Below are 16,961 nucleotides of genomic sequence, written 5' to 3'. Positions count from 1 at the left end.
TCAGCGCTGGAATCCGATCAGGACGGCCAGGCTGGGAAATAGCTTCTTCCTGCAGTCCGTGAGTTTGGTAGCCTGTAACCGAGTAAATCATCTCAAAATATTTATATATATTTTCAGGGATATATGTGACGATTAAATGCTGTCTTTTGTGTGTGTGGGCCTCATGGTCTGGGGGTACAGTTTAATCTGGTTGTATCTGCAGTCAGACGATAATAAAATGAACTTCACAGTCCCGATCACTCGGCACCTTGTCCCACCTGTTAGCCTGTGCTACTCTGCCTGCCACCCACCCTATCTTTTTTGAATCTGGGTGTTTGCCAGGTCGCTTTTTTTTTACAGCGTGGAAGATCTATGGTCTGAATCCATACATCTCTCAATGGCTGCCGGGCAGGTTGACAGGATATTTAAGGAGGCCCATGGCGATCTCAGCTTCACTAGTCGGGGGGAACTGCGTCGTTTAAGTGACGTTGCAGCCCTGGTTCAGTTCTGGCTACCTCATTGCAGGAAGATGCGGAGACTGCGGAGAGAGTGCGCAGGAGATTTACCAGGACGTTGCCTGGATTTGGAGAATATGCCTGGCAAGGCAAGCTTAGCAGAGCGAGAGGGGCCTTCTCTTTGGAGCGAAGAAGGATGAGAGGTGACTTAAGTCTACCAGATTCTGAGAGGCAATAGATCGGGTGGAGAGTCCACACCTGTTTCTCAGGGAGGGAGCAGCCAACAAGATTACAAGAGGCATGGATAAGGCAGACAGTCAGCACCTGTTTCCCCAGGGCGGGATAGCAAACACCAGAGGATGTCTGTACAAAGTGAAGGGAGGAAGGTTTAGGGGAGACGTCAGGGGTTTTTTTTAAACACAGAATTGTGGGGGCCTGGAATGCATTGCCAGGAGTGGTGGTGGAGGCTGGAAGAATAGGGGACATTTAATGACTCAGACAGGCTCATGGATGGGCGAGGGTTATGAGGGAGAGTTTAGGTACACCTAGGCCGGCACACTAGTGTCGATGCTGCACAATTGCCTTGCTAAAGGGGGTGTAAGGGACTCCTTCCGTCCGATAGGTCACCATTGGGCAAGGTGCAGTGCCTGTGCAGCCTCCCAGTCAAGGTCACGCGAAGCCATGGATTGCAGTCAGTGGATGGGTGTTACAAATTGAAGAATTCCTGAGCCGATGAATCTGACGATCAGTGGCCAGGGTGACCCGCCCAGAATTCTTATGTGGATAGGGTGGTGAAGAAGGCTTTTGGTATGCTGGCCTTTATAAATCATAGCATAGAATATAGGAGTTGGGAGGTGATGTTGGGAGTGTTCAAGGCATTGGTGAGGCCAGGTTTGGAGTACTGTGTTTAGTTCTGGTCTCCAAATTATAGGAAGGATATAAATAAGGTAGAGAGGGTGCAGAGAAGGTTTACGAAAATGTTGCCTGGATTGCAGTATCTTGAATACGGAGAAAGATTGAGTAGACTGGGTCTTTATTCATTGGAGCATAGAAGGTTGAGGGGGGATTTGATAGAGGTATTTAAAATTATGAGGGGGATTGATAGAGTAGATGTGAATAGGCTCTTCTATTTGAGGGTGGGAGATTGGAACGAGGGGTCATAAGTTAAGGGTTGGGAGCAGAAATTTAGAAGTAACATGAGAGGAAGCTTCTTCACTCAGAGAGGGGTAGCTGAGTGGAATGACCGTCCGGAAGAGGTGGTTGCAGCAGGGTCAATTTTGTCATTTAAGAGGAAGTTGGATAAGTACATGGATGTGAGGGGGTTGGAGGGTTATGGGCAGGGAGCAGGTAGGTGGGACTAGAAAAGGTTCACTTAAATCAGTGTGCACTAGAGGGGCCGATATGGCGTTTCTGTACTGTAAATTGTTATATGAAGAAGGCATTGGGAAACCACTTCAGTACTCTTCCCTTGATTAAACATGAACTCAATGTCAACCTCAGTCTTAGCTCAAAGACAGAACCTTCACCGAAGGAGAACAGGGGAGGTGCCGACTACAATTTGGTGGGTCGGAGATTGTGACGGGGCGGGGAGACACAATTGCCAACGCCCATCGGCGAGGCTCTCGAACGCCACTACGGGCCGAAGGGCCTGCGCTGCAACCCATCCAGCAGACGGGTTCCTCCAGCGCCCACGTGCGCGGCCAACTGGTTCCCCACCGAGAGACCTTGAAAGGGCGGGGAAATATAGACAGCCTTGACAGCGCAGGAGGAGAGGAGAGGTGATACGAGAGTGGGGTGGGGGGGAGGCTCCCATCTATTGCCGACCCCCTCTTGGTCCACAATGAAAGCCCAGAAGCAGCTCATTCAAGACATAATGACCTGATTTATTACCACATACACATCTCACTCAGGAGATTTCAACTGGTTCCTTATTAAACACAACCTGTACGTAATAAATATTACAAAGGTTTTTTTTTGAAAAAACTTGCTTATTTTGTCAGCCATTGAATGACCAATTGTTGGCAGTTACTTTATCCCGTCCATTTTCAGACATGGAGTGCACAAAAATCAGTACGATACAAAATGATGCGTATGCAACAACAACCTACCAGCTCTGGGCTTCATTTTAAAAAGGGGGACAAATAAAAAGAAAAAAAATCTAAATTAAGTTTAAATGAGGGAGGGGGGAGAGAGCAAGAGCAGTGACCCCAGTGTAACAGGTTAAAGAGACAGTGGACCCCCCACCCCGAACACTGTGTAGGGGCAGCAATAGGTGAGATTCCACTGAAACAACTGCTTTGGGGTGGGGGCAGGGGTTGATGGGAGGCAATGTTCTTGGTGGGTGGGGGAGGAGATACTCGGTTGGAGGCAAGAACACACATCAGCCTCACACCGACGGCAGGGGCTTGTCTGTGACCCCTCCCCAACCTCCCAGGTGCTGCACGCGGCCACCACTCCCCGAGATTCGGTTGGTCGGGGTGGGGTGAAAGGGGCTTGGTCGGGATCCAGACTGAGGCTAGCATGGGCAGGTGAGGGGGGGGGGGGCGCAGGAGCCACCTCCCCTGCCTGTCCACCTCTGCTGTGGCTGCTCCAGCGCTTGTCGCTGCAGGACCTCCCACCCCGGGTGGGTAAACCCTACAGTTCCTGGGGGAGGGGGCATAAATCCTCCCAAACCCGCCCCTCCCCCCAACTGCTGGGTGTGGAATGGGGGAAGAAACTCGCTCACCATAGTGGGGAGTGTGGGCGGAAAGGTGACACCAAGCTCCCCACCAGGTGAAGAGTGGGGGGGGGGTGGGGTGAGAAGGGACACTAAGGCTCTCCTGTGGAAAGTTGGGGCAGGGGGTGAAGGGACACCTGGGGTGGAGAAGAGTGGGGGCATGAAACCCCATCCCCACCCTCACTAGGGTGGGGATTGTGGAGAGAGAGTAGGCACAAGGCTCCTGATCTTGGGAGAAGGGACTTAAACCTTTCGCCCCAGAGTGGGGGGAAGGTACACGAAGTTCTTGACCCATCTCCTCCTCCCCCAAGGTGGGTGGGAACCATGTGGAAGCCTCTCTCACCCCCCCTGCTCTCTCCGATGGCTGGGTGAAGGGGTGTTTAACGTCCGCCGGAGGAGAGGAGAAAGGAGGGGAGAGCAGACGGGGCCGCGGTTTAACGTCTCGTCCGAGAGACGTGAGGGAGCATGGGGCTCCAAGACAGGGACGGGGCAGGCCCTTTGAGAGGGGAGCAGGGCACCATCTGGGGGTGGGAGATAGGGGGCGGCACTGTTGGTCTCTTAGAGAGTAACTTGACTTTGTCAATGCACAAAAAAAATTCCCCCTCCCCACCCTTTCCCCCCACTCCAAGCCCTCCCATCCCACCACCAACACATGTCAGGGACAGCTGCTCACACACACAGACCGAGGAGCTGTGACCCTGGGGTGGGGGAGTTTACCCCCTTCCCCGCTCTGTCAAACCTCCTGTGGCTGCAGGGCTACTCCCTGTCAGGAGGACAGGTGGGGATGGGGGCAGTGAGGAGTGAGAGCAGGTGTTGTTCACACAGGGACAAGGGGCGATGGGGTCAGGAGGTTGGGGGATGAGAAAGGAGACAAAGGGGGAGGGGGAAATGGGGGAGATGAGGGGGGAGACAAGGAGGAAGGGAAGATGAGTGGGGAGAGGGGGAGATGAGTGGAGAGGGGGGAGATGAGGGAAGATGTGGACACCAGGAGAGGGGGAGATGAGGAGGAAGGGGGGGGGGAGACAAGGAAAGGAGAGGGGATGAAGGATGTGGGGAAAGACGAGAGAAGGAGAAATGTGGGATGAGGGGGAGCGGGGAGATGAGGAATGGGGAAACAAGGGGAGGAGGGAGATGAAGATTAGAGGAGGAGGGAGATGGAGATGCGAGGAGGAGACGAGGGGAGGGGGATATGTGGGTGGAGGGTAAGACGATGCGGGATGGGGTGTTGAAGAGACGAGGAGGGAGAAGGGCAGATGAGGGAGGTGGGGATTGAGGAAGAAGATGAGGAGGGAGACAGGGAAACGAGGAGGGGGTGTACTGACTGCAGGGAGGCAGGGTTTGTGCTGCTACTTCCTGCTCTGGGGTTCAGGGATTGAACCACAGCTGTTTACAGCTCAACATCGCCCCTCTCTGGCCGGAGATGGGGTGGCAGAAACCATTGGGCGCGCTGCCTCACTGCATTCCATGCTCTCCCCATTCCACCTCCTGTCTCCCAGACCCTGAAACATACACTTGGTGATTCCCACTGCAGAAAGACCCCTCCTCATGCTCCCTCCAATGCTGGGGCCTCAGGCGGTACAGTGGGTCGTGGCACTGCTTTCCAGCCAGGGGCAAGGGGTAGAATTTTGAGGGAGGGATAAGTAGGTGGAGAGAGGTGTAACGGAGGTTGGGAACAGGAAGGGGAAGGAGGGCTGGGGAGGGAGGGTTGGGAAAGAAGGGGTTCAGGGCAGGGGAGGTCGGGGGAAATGTGAGGGGTGGGGAGGGAAGGGAACGGGGAAGGGAAAGGGTGGGTGGGGAAGAAGGGGGAACAGGGAGGGGTGGGGAGTGGGGGGAGGGTCAGGTGAGGGTTGGGGAGGGAAGGGAATAGGGGAGTGGAGGCAAGGGGAACTGAGGAGGGGAGGGAGGGTTTCAATGGAGGTGAGGGTGGGGGGGGTCGCGATTGGGCTAGAAAATAGCAGAAGGAAGAGTGTGAGGTGGGAGGGGAGTGGGAGAGTAGGGCAGGCAGGGAAAGACATCGCCGTGTGAAGGACCACCCTTGCCTTATGTCGCAGAGCGAGCAGGGATGGGGAAGGGGGACCTGGGGGCCGAGAGGGACATGAACAGTGGACACGGATCACAGGGAGATAGAGGAGGACTTCCTCACAATAGAGGGGGGGAAGAAGGAAGGGGCTGTTCCTGGAGCTGATGGAGGGGGGAGGAGGGGGCTATTCCTGGAGGCAAGGGGGGAGGAGGGGCTGTTCCTGGAGGCGATGGTGGTGGAGGAAGGGCTGTTCCTGGAGGCGATGGGGGGGGGGGGGGGAAGAAAGGGCTGTTCCTGGAGGCGTCGGCCATGTGCGAGGGTCCCACCGCAGCCTCCTCACTTCTGCGAGTTGACGGCCTGTGAAATGGGTCTTGGGGGGATCATATCCAGCAGGTACTCGCGCTGACGCTCCGCCAGGCTCGACCCCTTCTGACCCCCGACCCCGGCGTTCAGGTACGACATGTTGACCCCTGAGAGGGGGAAGGAGAGAGAGAGGGAAGGGGGTAGAGAGGGGGAGAAAGAGAGAGAGAGAGAGAGAGTGTGAGAGTTGCTGGTTCCCTCCTGCAGGTCTGATCTTTGAGGCCACTCGTCCCTCACCCATCCCTGATCTTGTCTTCTCCCCAGAGTGTCGAGCCCTCACCCAGGGGTCGATCCCTCACCCCAGCGGTTACCCCACCACCACAAGGCTGACCTTCCCCCATGAACCGGTGACGGGGAACGCTTTCACCTGGATATGCTCCTCGTGAACACCTGCAAAAGCATGGGCCACTTGACCAGTTGAGCCTGTTACCCCTTTCACTGGTCTGATCGTGGACCAGCTCAACTTCCCCGCCCGCTCCCCAGCTCCCTCGATTTTCCCATCCCTGTGACGAAAACCCATCTATCGGGTGCCTTGAACACAGCAAATGAGGCAGCTTCTCCTTGCTTCCAACGGCAGAGAATTCCCCGGTTTCACTCCTCTCCAGGAGAAGCAGTTTCTCCTCACCTCCATCCTGAATCTGCTCCCCCCACCCCCACCAATCCTTGAGGCTTCAGCCCCTTTTCCACAGGCGTCCGATCCCCAGGAATTAAGTGGGAATTTATTGGGTCAGGGTCCGGTGGAAAAGGAACACTGTCCCAAACGCCGGCGTCAAATGACATCATTTCACACCGGGGATTAACTGCCGATACCCCTAGTACTTGTACTACCAGTGTTTGCCGACACCTGTGTGCTGATAAAACCAGTGGAAAAGGGACAGCAGAAAGTCTGGCTGTTTCCAGTTGAAGGTCGAATGCTCTGATCCCTGGAGACATTCAGTGGAAAAGCAGTTAGTGTCCCCAGTTAAGGGTGACCCATGGAAACGGCTCAAAGGGCTTCCTACCCCAGGACACTGCATGGCCAATTTACTGGGATGCCTGTGGATAAAAGGAGCTTTTAACTCCTTGTTCTCACCTCCCTGTGGGAACAACCCCCTTTAAATTGTTATGTGTTTCTCGTCTCATTTTCCTAAAGAAATCTCTTGGTGCCTGACACATTGACCACCACCAGTGGGCTAGTATCGCCTCAAACCGTGCATCTTGGTGCCTCACAGTTCGGCGGGCAGCAACCTCCTTTGAAGAAGACCGCAGAGCCCACCTCACTGACAAAAGGCAAAGGAGGAAAAACCCAACACCCAACCCCAACCAACCAATTTTCCCCTGCAACCGTGCCTGCCTGTCCCGCATCGGACTTGTCAGCCACAAACGAGCCTGCAGCTGACGTGGACATTTACCCCCTCCATAAATCTTCGTCTGCGAAGCCAAGCCAAAGAAAAACAGTCCCAGATGATAGACTGTCCTCAAAGGCTAACCCCCACATCTCGCTGTTGAATCTCCCTCTGCAACCCCCTCAAAACCAGTTGATACTTCTTCAAGCAAGGAGACCAAAACTGCACTCCTGGCAGTTAAAGATTCCCGGTACACATGGCAATAAAAAATTCAATTCCCCTTCCCAGAAAAAAGGGGAGCGGAGCAAGGGCTGGACTGGTATTCAACGGGACATGGTTGGCAAAATGGTTAGCGATCTGGACTGAACTAGCGTTGAAATCATGCAGTTTCTGTAAGCAGTTTGTATGCTCTCCCCCTGCCTGGGTGGGTTTTCTCCAGGGGCTCTTCAAGACGTACCGGGGGTAGGTTAATTGAGCGGCACTGACACTTGGGCCAAAATGGCCTGTTACAGTGCTGTATGTCTAAATTTAAAATTAAAATTTAAAAAGGATCAATGAGTTGGTTTAGGAAATGTGTGTTCTGGGCTGTAATGTCAAGAGATCAGGAAGGGAATGGTGAGGAGGCAAGAGAATAATGGATATATTCAGACACAGAGTGAAGTTCCCTCCGCACTGGCCTATCACACACTCCCGGGGGTCAGACACACAGTGAGGCTACCACCATACCGTCTGTGAGTGTGCAGAGGACAGGATTAGTCCTGAAGGACCACACAGAGGAAGCCAGAGATTAGGACTGCCCCAGAAGGAGAGGCAGTGTGCCGGTAGATCCAGTCCCCAGGGAGACAGTGTCCCTCCATTGAGCCGAGTCAAGCCACAAACAGCAGGGTGTGGAATCTGAAGGGAACTCTTGCTCATAGATGGGAGTGGGAGAGAGGAACGGCTCACACTGTGAAGGCAAGAAGCTCAAGCTGGTAGGGAGGGATCAGCCAACTTTGGAAGTGGGTGCTGGGGTGTGCGAGCTGGCACGAAGGGGATACGTACTGGGAGGGACTTTGCACCAGTCGGTGTCTTCCCCCCGCAGAGGCCAGTTCCATTTCCCGTTGTACCTCAGGACACCCACCCACCTACCCCACTCTCCCCACTCTGCATTCCCAAGGAGGACCAACCACCAATCACCAATACCACCAAACCCCCCTCCCCGCCACTCCCCTCCCCTTCTCCCGCAGGACAGGACCTGGCAGAACTGGGAGGTTTAAACCCTCCACGTTGGCTTCAAAGAGAACATCAGTAGCACTGAAACCTGAACAAGCGGGCAGTCCGAGCAGTAAGAGGCATGGTGGAGGACCCAGGAGTGGTTCGTAGCACTGAGAACTGCAGGCGAGAAAGCAGGAGTGGGGGGTAGGGGAGGGAGGGAATGAACCCCTCCTGTGGTGAGGGCGCCCACTCTTGTACAGGTTTCAGGGAGAGAGGCAGGAGAGAGAAGGCGGAAGGACGTTGTGTGTCTACCTGAGCTGGTGACGTGCAGCCTTCGTCCTCGGCTCTGGGCTCCTGTCCGCACTGCATGCTTACCTGGCATGCCGAGGAGGCCGCTGGCCACATGCAGCTGGGGGCCCTGGGCAAAGGTGGACAGCACGCTGCGGGCCGAGGCGTGGAGGCCGCGCTGGAGCGACGACTGCGACGGAGGCTGCTGCAAGAGGAGAAACTGGCTGTTAAGGCGAGTGGCGGACATCTGAACCACGGGAGTGTGTGATGGGACGGTGCGGAGGAAGCTTCACTCTGTGTCTGAACCACGGGAGTGTGTGATGGGACGGTGCGGAGGGAGCTTCACTCTGTGTCTGAACCACGGGAGTGTGTGATGGGACAGTGCGGAGGGAGCTTCACTCTGTATCTGAACCACGGGAGTGTGTGATGGGACGGTGCGGAGGGAGCTTCACTCTGTATCTGAACCACAGGAGTGTGTCATGGGACGGTGTGGAGGGAGCTTCACTCTGTGTCTGAACCACGGGAGTGTGTGATGGGACGGTGCGGAGGGAGCTTCACTCTGTATCTGAACCACGGGAGTGTGTGATGGGACGGTGCGGAGGGAGCTTCACTCTGTGTCTGAACCACGGGAGTGTGTGATGGGACGGTGTGGAGGGAGCTTCACTCTGTGTCTGAACCACGGGAGTGTGTGATGGGATGGTGCGGAGGGAGCTTCACTCTGTGTCTGAACCACGGGAGTGTGTGATGGGACAGTGTGGAGGGAGCTTCACTCTGTGTCTGAACCACGGGAGTGTGTGATGGGATGGTGCGGAGGGAGCTTCACTCTGTGTCTGAACCACGGGAGTGTGTGATGGGACAGTGTGGAGGGAGCTTCACTCTGTATCTGAACCACAGGAGTGTGTCATGGGACGGTGTGGAGGGAGCTTCACTCTGTGTCTGAACCACGGGAGTGTGTGATGGGACGGTGCGGAGGGAGCTTCACTCTGTATCTGAACCACGGGAGTGTGTGATGGGACGGTGCGGAGGGAGCTTCACTCTGTGTCTGAACCACGGGAGTGTGTGATGGGACGGTGTGGAGGGAGCTTCACTCTGTGTCTGAACCACGGGAGTGTGTGATGGGATGGTGCGGAGGGAGCTTCACTCTGTGTCTGAACCACGGGAGTGTGTGATGGGATGGTGCGGAGGGAGCTTCACTCTGTGTCTGAACCACGGGAGTGTGTGATGGGACGGTGTGGAGGGAGCTTCACTCTGTATCTGAACCACGGGAGTGTGTGATGGGATGGTGTGGAGGGAGCTTCACTCTGTGTCTGAACCACAGGTGTGTGTGATGGGACGGTGTGGAGGGAGCTTCACTCTGGGTCTGACCCCGGGAGTGTGTGATGGGACGGTGCGGAGGGACCTTCACTCTGTGTCTGAACCACGGGAGTGTGTGATGGGACGGTGTGGAGGGAGCTTTACACTGGTTTGAACCACAGGAGTGTGTGTTGGGACGGTGCGGAGGGAGCTTCATTCTGTGCCCAACCCTGGGATTGTGTGATGGTACGGTGTGGAGGGAGCTTCACCCTGTGTCTGACCCCGGGAGTGTGTGATGGGATGGTGCGGAGGGACCTTCACTCTGTGTCTGAACCCCCCCAGGAGTGTGTGATGGGACAGTGTGGAGGGAGTGTCACTCTGTGTCTGACCCCAGGAGTGTGTGATGGGACAAATACCCCAATGAACCCACAATCCCTGTAGGTTTTGAAGGGTGGTAGGAAACACCTGCTGTGATCGATTCGTGCTAATTGCTACGTCAACCACACCACCCCAACTGCTTGCTATACCTAGAGTTAACATTCAGTGACTGATGCACAAGGCTATCTGGGCCCCACAGAATACCCACATCTCTCCATCACTCACTGTGAGAATCACCCTGGGGTTTAGACTGTCTCGAGCCAAGACCTACCATTTCCCCACATTCCGTCCTGCCAGAATCTGTCATTGCTCATTTCCATTGCCTGCCCTCCAATCTCCCTCCCAGTCCACCTCGCCACCGAGCTTTCAGAAACTAAGTGAGCTGAGTAGCTCAGAAGCAGGCCCTTTGGCCCACTACATGTATACTGACCCTTTCTGTACTCATTCCATCCCTTGACTAATCATGTGTCGGCCTCAATGCCCCTTTACTGCACCTGATTTCCACAAGCCAGTTCCAGTCATTCCCCGCTCCCCGATAACAATGAGGAAGCATACAGGAGGGGGACAGATTAGTTAGTTGAGTGATGCCACAACAATAACACTCAACGTTAGCAAAACCGAGGAGCTGATCGAGGGAAATCAGGAGAACACAAACCAGTTCTCGTCAAAGGGTCAGCAGTGGAAAGTGTTAAGGACTTCAATTTCCTGAATGTTGGTTCTGTCCTGGGGCCTCCGTGTCGATGCAATTATGAAGGCTCGCCAGTGGCTACACTTTGTGAAGAGTTTGAGGAGATTTTGTCTGTCTCTACAGTTGTCTCATGTGAATGCAGAGCTGGAAGGAAGGAAAAAGAGGGATGGAGGAGAGAGAGAGAGAGGATGGGGTGCTGGAAGAAAGGATATAGAGAGAAGGGAGGGTAGGGGAGAAAGAGAAAAGGAGACAAGGATAGGGAAAAAGAGAGACAAGAAGGGGTGGGCGCTAATGGAAAATGGAGAAGTCAATGTCATTGCCATCTGGTTGGAGGGTGCCCAAAGGAATTATGATGTATTGTTCCTCCAATCTCTCTATCGCCCTGACTTCAAACGAGCTTTTGGCTTCCAAGCCCGAAACGTGGGTCACCCTTCACTTCCTGTGGACACTGCGTGACCTGCCGGGCTTCTCCTGCATGCTGCGCTCGACCCCAGCATCTGCAGACTTTCTTCTTGGGGGCCAGGTCAGCGAGACGGGAGGAACAACGAAAGTCCTGCAGAATGCCGAGCAGCCCACGGAGAGCCAGAGGGATGCAGTCCGCCGGGCAGCGGTCGTTGAGGGAAACAGTCAATGATTCAGGCCATCACACACTTTTGACATTAGCCCTGGCCTCAATAAGGGGGGTTTTGCCCGAGAGGTCGACTGTCTATTTCTCTCAGGGGATGCTGCCTGACACAGGAGTTCCCTTCTGTGGATCTAACTGAATGCAAATCCTATCCCACGAAGTTTCTCCAATAATTTGCACTACGTTGAAGCAAGACACACTGGCCTGCAGTTATTTTTGCAGCTCTTCATCGATGAAGGAGCAACATTCCAGATCTCCAGCACCTTGCCTTCAGCCCCAGGGACTTCCTCCATTTCCCCAGAATATTCTGGGGGGTGAGACCACATGATAAAGGAGCAGAAGTTGGCCCATCGCGTCTGCCTTGCCATTCTAATCATGAGCTAATCCATCCACTCAGCCTCACTCCTCAACCTTCTCCCCATAACCCTTGATGACCTGACCCATCAAATGCCTGCCGATCTCCGCCTTAAACACACACAACGACCTCGCTTCCACAGCCGCCTGTGGCCGCAAGTTCCACAGACTCGCGACCCTCTGACTAAATAAAGTTTTCCACATCCCTGTTTTAAATTGAAGCCCTTTTATCCTGAAGTTGTGATCTCTTGATGGAGAATCCCCTACTGTTGGAAACATCCTTGCCAGTTTTCAGCGTTCGAAATACCTCTATAAGGTCCCCCACATCCTTCTGGACTCCAGCAAGTACAGTCCAAAAGCCGTTCCTCATATGCTAACTGTTTCATTCCAGGTATCATTCAAGTAAATCTTCTCTGAACCCTCTCCAATGCCAACATGTCTTCTCTCAAATAAGGCACCCAAAACTGTACACAGTACAGGTACTCCCCAACTTGCAACCTATACGTCTTGCGTCCATCCGCACATACAACTGAAAATTTGTTGAATATAAAATTTTCGTGGTTTATGTAGCATTTGACAAACTACAACAGGGATACAAGGCGTGTAAGCCAAAATGTACATACTTACCTTATTAGTCCCAAGGTCCATCGGGCTGGGTGTGGCCATCTTGATTCCTGTGCGCACCCGCGAGACTTTGGTTGGTGCATGCGCAGTGGGTTCACGTCTTGGAGTTCGGTTGGCACATGCACGAGAGTTAAACGCCCTAGCGATAATGAATTCGCGCTCTTGACTCTCGTGCATGTGCCAACCGAACTCCAAGATGTGAACCTACTGTGCATGTGCCAACTGGAAGACTCGCGCATGTGCACAGGAATCAAGGTGGCTCAGCCTACAGACCCCGGGATGCCGACTAACAAGGTAAGTACACAATTCCGACATAGGTCCATTCTGAGATACAACTGATCCTTTGGTCTTAATTATGGCCGTAGGTCAGAGACTTCCTGTACTCCAGTGTTTTATAGTCACATCCCTGCTCTTGTATCCTATTCCTGTAGAAATAAACGCCAACAATGCATTCACCTTCTTTGCCACCGACTCACCCTGGACGTTAACCTTTAGGGGATCCTGCACAAGGACATTTGCATCTCGGAATTTTGAATTTTCTCCCTGTCTATTTCTTGTATCTAAGTGCAATGACCATACACTTTCCAACATTTTATTGGTCCCTGGGATTTAACCACCCATCTAATGCCCACACCTTCTTAATATTGCTCAGAACCGCCAATGTTAATTCTTTTTTTGTGCATCAGAATTTCTCTCATCTGATGCCCCCATTCTTTGCTCACTTTTTTGTTCTACAACTCATTTAGGTGCATCTCACATTACTCTCGCATTCCACCTTTTTTGCTGCTTATCAGTGTCGTGTTTAGCTCCATTTTGTCCCAATTTTCCCAAGCAACGGCGGAACAGGTACTTGTGGTTCTTATTTACTGTTTGTGAGGTAATGTGGTCACATACAAATTGGGGAACAGTCGAGTTGCTCATAACTTAGACATACATAGCCTGGGGGGGCTGCCTGTACTGCATTTGGTGCTCCCCTTGCAGTCCCCCGCACCCTGGAGAGACGGGACGCAGACTGGGAGATTGTTTTGTTGAGCCCCTTTTGCTCTTTGCACTCCAACAGCAAAGACCTCCCAGTGGCCAACCACTCCAATCCCACATGTCTATCCTTGGCCTCAGGCACTGCCAAACTGAAGCCACCCACAAATTGAGCGAACAACACCTAATATTCCGCCTGGGCACTCTCCAACCAGACGGCATTAATCGACTTCTCCCCTCCCTGGAGCCTCTCTCCTTCATTATACCTCCTTTCCACCAGCTCTCCACCCCCTTCCCTCTCCATTCAGAGAGCTGACCCCTCCCCCTATCGCTTCTACCCTCCTACTTGTGTCCACCCATTACCTCTTACCGGTTGGCCTGTGCTCCTCCCCACCTTTTCATTCATTGCAAAGGGCTCAGACCCGAAATGTCATCGGCCTCAGACTTCCTCTGGACGCTGCATGAGTGAGAGTGTGTGAGTGTGTTGCATTCGACCCCAGATTTTCCTGTTTTGATCTCTTTCTGTAAATCCGCTGCAACTTGTGCACTGTGTCTGTCCTGCTGTGCTATGCATGGGATACCTTTCTGACCCTCTCAGCCCTCGAGCCTCTGGTTCCTCACCTTCCCTGGTCTCGGAGCCTGGGAGAGATGGACTCACCTGCCGGAGCGGGGGGTGCCTGATGAGTGGTTCGGGTTTGTTGATCACCACACCAGCCGACACAGAAGTGGGGGAAGCAGACACCACTGCCGCCTGCTGCTGTATCCGCTGCTCGATCTCCTGCCAGGTTAGAGAGAGAGAGAGCAGCTCCGTGTTAGGTCAGTTGGGGAAGCAGGGAAACAACAGCTCACAATGGTGGAGTGGGGAATGGTTGGTGGCGTGGTTCTGGGAAGGGCTTTGAGACTTTCCTGACGGCAGGCCTAGACGTCAACGGTGAAGACGAGACAGTGGGAGGCAAGGGATTAGAAGTTGAGGAGGGGTCCCAGATGTAGCTGAGAGGGACTGGGCCTGGAGAGGGGGGGGGAAGGAGACATGGTTATAAGGAGATGTTCAGTGCAGAAACAAGGACAGACTTGTTTGTGGATCTTACACAAGAGGTAGAGGCGGGAGGGGTGGGGTTGGCGCATTGTCGATGTGGAGGGGAGGGGTGGTCTGATGTGATCTGGCGTTTGACAGGCCTGGTGTGCGTGTTTGGGGTTTGTGGTCCAGGGATATGCGAGAACTGGTGCCAGGGGCCCTGCAAGGTAAGGGCCAGGGCAAGCAGGAGTGTGGCCTTGGTGCCTCTGGCCCAGGCTGACTGCTTGGCGGTGACTCTTGCTGGCGAAGGTAGGAACATCAGGCTCCAGGCAAAGCCAGAGCTAAAGGGTCTTACAGTCCATGGTCTCTAAGGACGTTGTGTGATAAGGAGTAGCGTGTACTGTTCTGGTCTTCAAAGCACGATGTTGCCTGGATCAGTGACTTCACCGTTCAGAGGTCAGACCAATAGATTGTTCTTAATTTCTAAAAAATGTAGACATACAGAACGGCAACAGGCCCGCTCCGCCCAAATGCACCAATTGACCTACGAACCCCGTATGTTTTGAAGGGTGGGAGGAAACCAGAGCACCTGGAGGAAACCCACGGACACGAGGAGTTCAAGCTTCCCACAGACGGTGCTGGATTCGAAACCCCTCTCGCTCCCAATCACTGGCGCTGTAACAGCGTTGCGCATGAAATGTGTCGCTCCCTTGAGTCGAAGCAGTGACCCAAGGATGACAGTGTTTCCGACCCTGACTTACGATGTTCCGTCTTACAATATTTGGGAGTTACGGCGATCAGAATTGGTACTGAATAAAGGTAAGTCGGAGTTATCAACGTGGTTGCTTTTGCTTTTCCTTCTCCGTCCAATCAGCGCGTGCAGATCACTTCCCCCTCCCCCCACCCTAAACGTTGTCATTTTGGGGCTCCTCTTGTAGTCTTGTCAAGGAAACGTGCTTTATCTGTCCCAGCGCCATTTTTTTTTAAAAAAGGGTGTTTTGGAACTCATGCACAGATTGCCGTCGCTGGGGAGGGGAGAGAGAAGCCGCTTTCAGGTAGCCAGAATACCCCAACGTAAAGCCACATATTCTACCCAAATGCAGCTGTCGGGAGGCCACCTGAAAGCGCAAAACCCGGCCCTGAGGAGTACTTACCCAACCCTCACTCAGGTAGCTGTATTCTCTGCTTCTGAGCGCTCCCCCTGAGCACCTGAAAGCGGGCGGGACTGTGACCATGGTCGATAGGAGCCAGCATTTGCTCCGCGGCGCCTCTCCCCACTACGGACCTTTCAGATGCCAGATCAGCGCCTTCAGGATTGCCACCTGAATGTCGCTTCGCACACAGAAAGTGGCTAGAGGTTGAAGGGGGAGGAGAGAGAGCGACGACAATCGCCACGTGTTCCAAAACACAATATAGGTTGCAAGGTGACGCCGCTGCCCTAATTACTAGGCACCACCTCAGGCTCCCGGCAGCAATGGGGACGTCGGCCTCCTGCTGCCGTCAGGAGGCTGACGTCCTCGCTCCCGACAGGAGCGGCGCACGACGCTACCTGGACAGGTAGATCTCGACTCACAATAATTTCACCATGCGATGCGAGTCGTGGAACCAAAACCCATCGTAATTCGGGATCTACCTGTCCAGGTAGCATCGTGCGCCGCTCCTGCTGGGAGCGGGACGTTGCTGGGGCCAACGTCCCCTCTCTATCCTCTGCTCTATCAGATGAGCTACCAAAGGAAATGTTGTTCTCTCTCGAGCATTGGAGTCTGAGGGGCGACCTGTAACAATATTTTTAAAAATTTTAAATTTAGACATACAGCACGGTAACAGGCCTTTCCAGTTCACAAGCCCGTGCCCAATTATATCTAATTGACCTACAACTCTCAGTATATTTTGAAGGGTGGGAGAAAACCGGACCACCCACGCAGACACGGGGAGAACATACAAACTCCTTACAGACAGCGCGGGATTTAAATGCCGGCCTTGGTCACTGGCGCTGTAATCCTGGCGTTGCGCTAACCATGTTTATAACATTCTGAGAGACCTGGACAGGGCAGAGAGTCAGTGCTCGTGAGGTCAGAAGGTGTCAAAAACAAGAAGTTCACGGCAAGGGTGAAAGTTCTGGTCGCCTTGTGACAGGAAGGAGGTGGGAACTTTGGAGAGGGTGTGGAGATTTACTAGGATGTTGCCTGGATTGGAGAACGTGTCACATGAGGCAAGGTTGGCAGAGCTGGGGCTTTTCTTTTTGGAACGACAAAGGATGAGAGGTGACTTAATAAAGGTGCAGAAGATTATGAGGGGCACAGGTGGGGCGGGGAAGACAACTTTAAAACAGAGATGCGGAGGGCGTGGTGAACTTCTGGAATTTGCTACCTCACGGGTGGCGGTGGCAGCAGATTGTTGGGCATATTTCAGGCAGAGATTGAGCTGGGTTGAGCGGGAGAATAGATCAGCTTGCGACGGACTGGTAGAACAGACTTGATGGGCCGAATGGCCCACTTCTGCTCCTATCTGTCTTCTGACAGGGCAGACAGCCAGCCCCTTTATCCCAGGGCAACAACAATACCAGAGGAGGTCAGCTTAAGGTGAGGGGAGGAAAGTGATGGGGAGACGTTTTGTTCCAGAGAGGGATGGGTGCTTGGAATGCGTTGCTGGGCTGGCACCATAAGGACATT

At 53.8% G+C, this 16,961-nt stretch overlaps 1 protein-coding gene across 11 annotated transcripts in view; it reads right to left on the bottom strand.

Moving 5' to 3' along the window:
* The window catches only part of gatad2b (GATA zinc finger domain containing 2B), a 100,685-nt gene that overhangs the window by 2,017 nt on the left and 81,707 nt on the right, over positions 1 to 16,961 (bottom strand). For 7 of the 11 annotated variants that reach the window (XM_069940324.1, XM_069940325.1, XM_069940323.1 and 4 more), the window contains 3 exons: positions 13,933 to 14,052; positions 8,362 to 8,542; positions 5,404 to 5,640 (listed from right to left, as the gene is read on the bottom strand). In XM_069940324.1, the coding sequence (XP_069796425.1) occupies positions 5,507 to 5,640; positions 8,362 to 8,542; positions 13,933 to 14,052 (435 nt within the window). In that variant the 3' untranslated portion in view covers positions 5,404 to 5,506. Of the gene's footprint in view, positions 1 to 5,403; positions 5,641 to 8,361; positions 8,543 to 13,932; positions 14,053 to 15,937; positions 16,065 to 16,961 lie in introns of those variants that run through there. The other 4 variants (XM_069940317.1, XM_069940321.1, XM_069940322.1 and 1 more) reach the window with 4 other exon arrangements.

Source organism: Narcine bancroftii, chromosome 5, assembly GCF_036971445.1.
Source record: "Narcine bancroftii isolate sNarBan1 chromosome 5, sNarBan1.hap1, whole genome shotgun sequence".
In the NCBI taxonomy this organism is placed as follows: Eukaryota; Metazoa; Chordata; class Chondrichthyes; order Torpediniformes; family Narcinidae; genus Narcine; species Narcine bancroftii.
Note: the sequence above shows the minus strand (reverse complement) of the source record. Positions and strands in the feature narration are given on the sequence as shown.